General features: G+C 35.1%; 1 protein-coding gene across 1 annotated transcript; it reads right to left on the bottom strand.

The window, feature by feature from the left end:
- Nucleotides 1-603: 603 nt before the first annotated feature.
- On the bottom strand, nt 604-1668 carry LOC104087627 (uncharacterized). The gene is made up of 2 exons (XM_009592159.4): nt 1556-1668; nt 604-1011 (listed from the first exon to the last, which is right to left on the bottom strand). The coding sequence occupies exons 1-2, from the start codon at nt 1611-1613 to the stop codon at nt 698-700; spliced, it is 372 nt and encodes a 123-aa protein (XP_009590454.1). The 5' UTR covers nt 1614-1668; the 3' UTR covers nt 604-697.
- Between the last annotated feature and the right edge of the window lie 966 nt (nt 1669-2634).

Here is a 2634-nt window from a genome sequence, read left to right as displayed (position 1 = left end):
TCTGGTGATTGACAATGGTAATAAATAGAGTATTAGTAAAAGGTTACATTCACATGAATCTTTAAATGAACGTCTTAATGATTTTAAGACATTCATATAATGTCTGAATGATCCAGATTTTTCTCTTAATGATTTAGACTTATTAAGAGTTAATAGCTGGCTGTGAAAGGAAAAAATATAATGCAATTAATAGGTTTAGATTTGAATGATTGAGATTCTGATCTCTAGCAAGTACAAACACAAATTTGATCAAAGTGCTACAGCAAGTTATATCTCTAGTCGTTAATCACTGTCATAAATCATAACGGACTCTTAGTTAATTATAGTTTATTCTTTAAAAAAACATAATTATGCAAATAATGTCCATGTATATAAATTAATACTCATATTATCGTAACAACTCGAAATTAATATCTATTAAACCTACACTACCTACATCACACGTAACTTCTCGGTGTTTCGTGCTTCGAACTGTCTTTTTTTTCTATTACCTTTAACAACTTTAATTATTTGGAAACAATCAAGTAAACCATTTAAAACATCAAACTCAACACTTAAACTTCACTTTAAATATAAAAAGACAAACAAAAGCAAAGAATTTATTTATCCTTCAACCAGATATAATTTTTCTTTTACAATATAAACGCATAGAAATCAAGAAAAAAGTAATTCTACATTAATTATTTTTTCCATCTGCTCATGAACAAGCATCGGTATGATCATTTATTGTAACGTTGAGATTTTGGCCAGCATAAGTGAAGAAGACACCACTGTGTGGATAAATAGGAAGGCCTCCATTAACGTCATAGATATCGTCATGGGATTTGGAGATGACGGTAGTGTTAACTTTAACGGCAGAATCGAAATTGGGAATGCTTAGTTTTACATCAAGTTGAACACAATCACATGTATTTTCCACAGTTGCATTCCATATTTGTTGCCCGTTGATGGTTTCGTTCAGTTTTGCTTGGCTGATAACAATGCCAGGATTGCATCCAAAACTCTCAATGCCTGAAAATGAAGAAAAAAAGAGTATTAGTATTCCATTGCTTGTAAATCTTGATATATTTGGGTTTTTTTCTTTTTGGTTCTTTTACATTGGAAATTATGGAATTGAAGCGAGAAGCACTAATTCAATAACAATAACAAAAAACTCAGTGTAATCCCTCAAAGTATGGTCGGGGAAGAGCAGAATATACGCAGACCTTACCTCTACCTTGTGAAGGTAGAGAGACTGTTTTCGATAGACCCCGGTTCAAAAAAAAATGAAAAAGAAGTAGAAACAACAAGCATTAATAATAGCAAGTTAAGTTGATAGAATAACTAAAGTTGTTTCCGCTTCATATGAGAAGTGCTAATTCATATATATAGAGAGAGATCAGTGAAAGCAAGAGGACATGAATCATGGGCGGAACTAGGGAGGCATGAATCCCGTTTGTCGAAAAATTACACTATATAAATTAGGTTAAACTTACACACACTTTTTTAAATTTGTTTAGAGTCCCCTTATTATGAATAAAGGAAGAAGAATAATAAAAGTGGTTGAGGTTAATACCTTCATAAAAGAGGGCAAGACAAAGAACTAAGGCAAGGACGTTGATGAATGCTGCCATTGAAAGATGTTGTGTTTGTGCCTCTAAATGGCTATTGCAATATTACCTGGTTTTTTGCTGTTTCACCTCCTAATAACTTCAGATTTATATATATTCTTTGTAGGAATAATTCAGGTAACCTAATTAATGTATGGGATATTCTGTGTTAGGTAACTATAAATTGTAATCCTGGTAATGGTAAAACGTATATTTTTTAAGAGGTAACCATATCTCTCTTTTCGAACAGTTTTAGATACACTTTAATTTGCGGAATTTGATTTCCTTAAGAGGTAGATGAGTATACAAGTATTTACCATAATAATTCTGCAAATTAAAACCTGTCTATAACTGTATGAAAAGAGAGATCCGGTCAAACTTGATGGGAAAATATATGAGGGAGTTTTCCCATTACGATAATTACATTTTCTCCACCGGAAATGAAAAGGGAAGAGAGGGAAAAAAAACAAAAGATAAAATGAAAAAAAAGTTCGCTCTTATAGTTACCTACTAGTAATCTGCTCGCGGCTCCGCTGACGTACACCCTCAATCCTGCGGGCTATCTCCACGACTAGTTCATAAGAAGTACCCATTTCAACCTTTCGAGCCATAGTGGCCTGAATGCCAATATGTAAACCCGCAACAAACCTCTGCACCCTCTCTGCCTCAGTAAGGAGTATCATAAGTGCATAGCGTGATAACTCAGAAAATCTCGCCTCATAATCGATCACTGACAACTGACCCTGCTGGAGCTGCTAAAATTGAAACCGCAACTCTTCCCTCTGAGAGGGTGGAATATACCTGTCCAGGAAGATACGGGTGAACCTGTCCCAAGTCATAGGAGGAGAATCTGCTGGTCTGCCAAGAACATAAGACTGCCACCATCTACGGGCTCTGCCCTCTAGCTGAAAAGTAGCAAAGTTTACCTCATGAGACTCCAATATCCTCATGTTGTACAGTCTATCCTTGTACCGATCAATGAAATCCTAGGGATCCTCATGTCGCTCACTCCCAAAGACAGGAGGATGTAGTCTAGTCCATCTGT

Source organism: Nicotiana tomentosiformis, chromosome 8, assembly GCF_000390325.3.
Source record: "Nicotiana tomentosiformis chromosome 8, ASM39032v3, whole genome shotgun sequence".
Lineage (NCBI taxonomy): Eukaryota > Viridiplantae > Streptophyta > Magnoliopsida > Solanales > Solanaceae > Nicotiana > Nicotiana tomentosiformis.
Note: the sequence above shows the minus strand (reverse complement) of the source record. Positions and strands in the feature narration are given on the sequence as shown.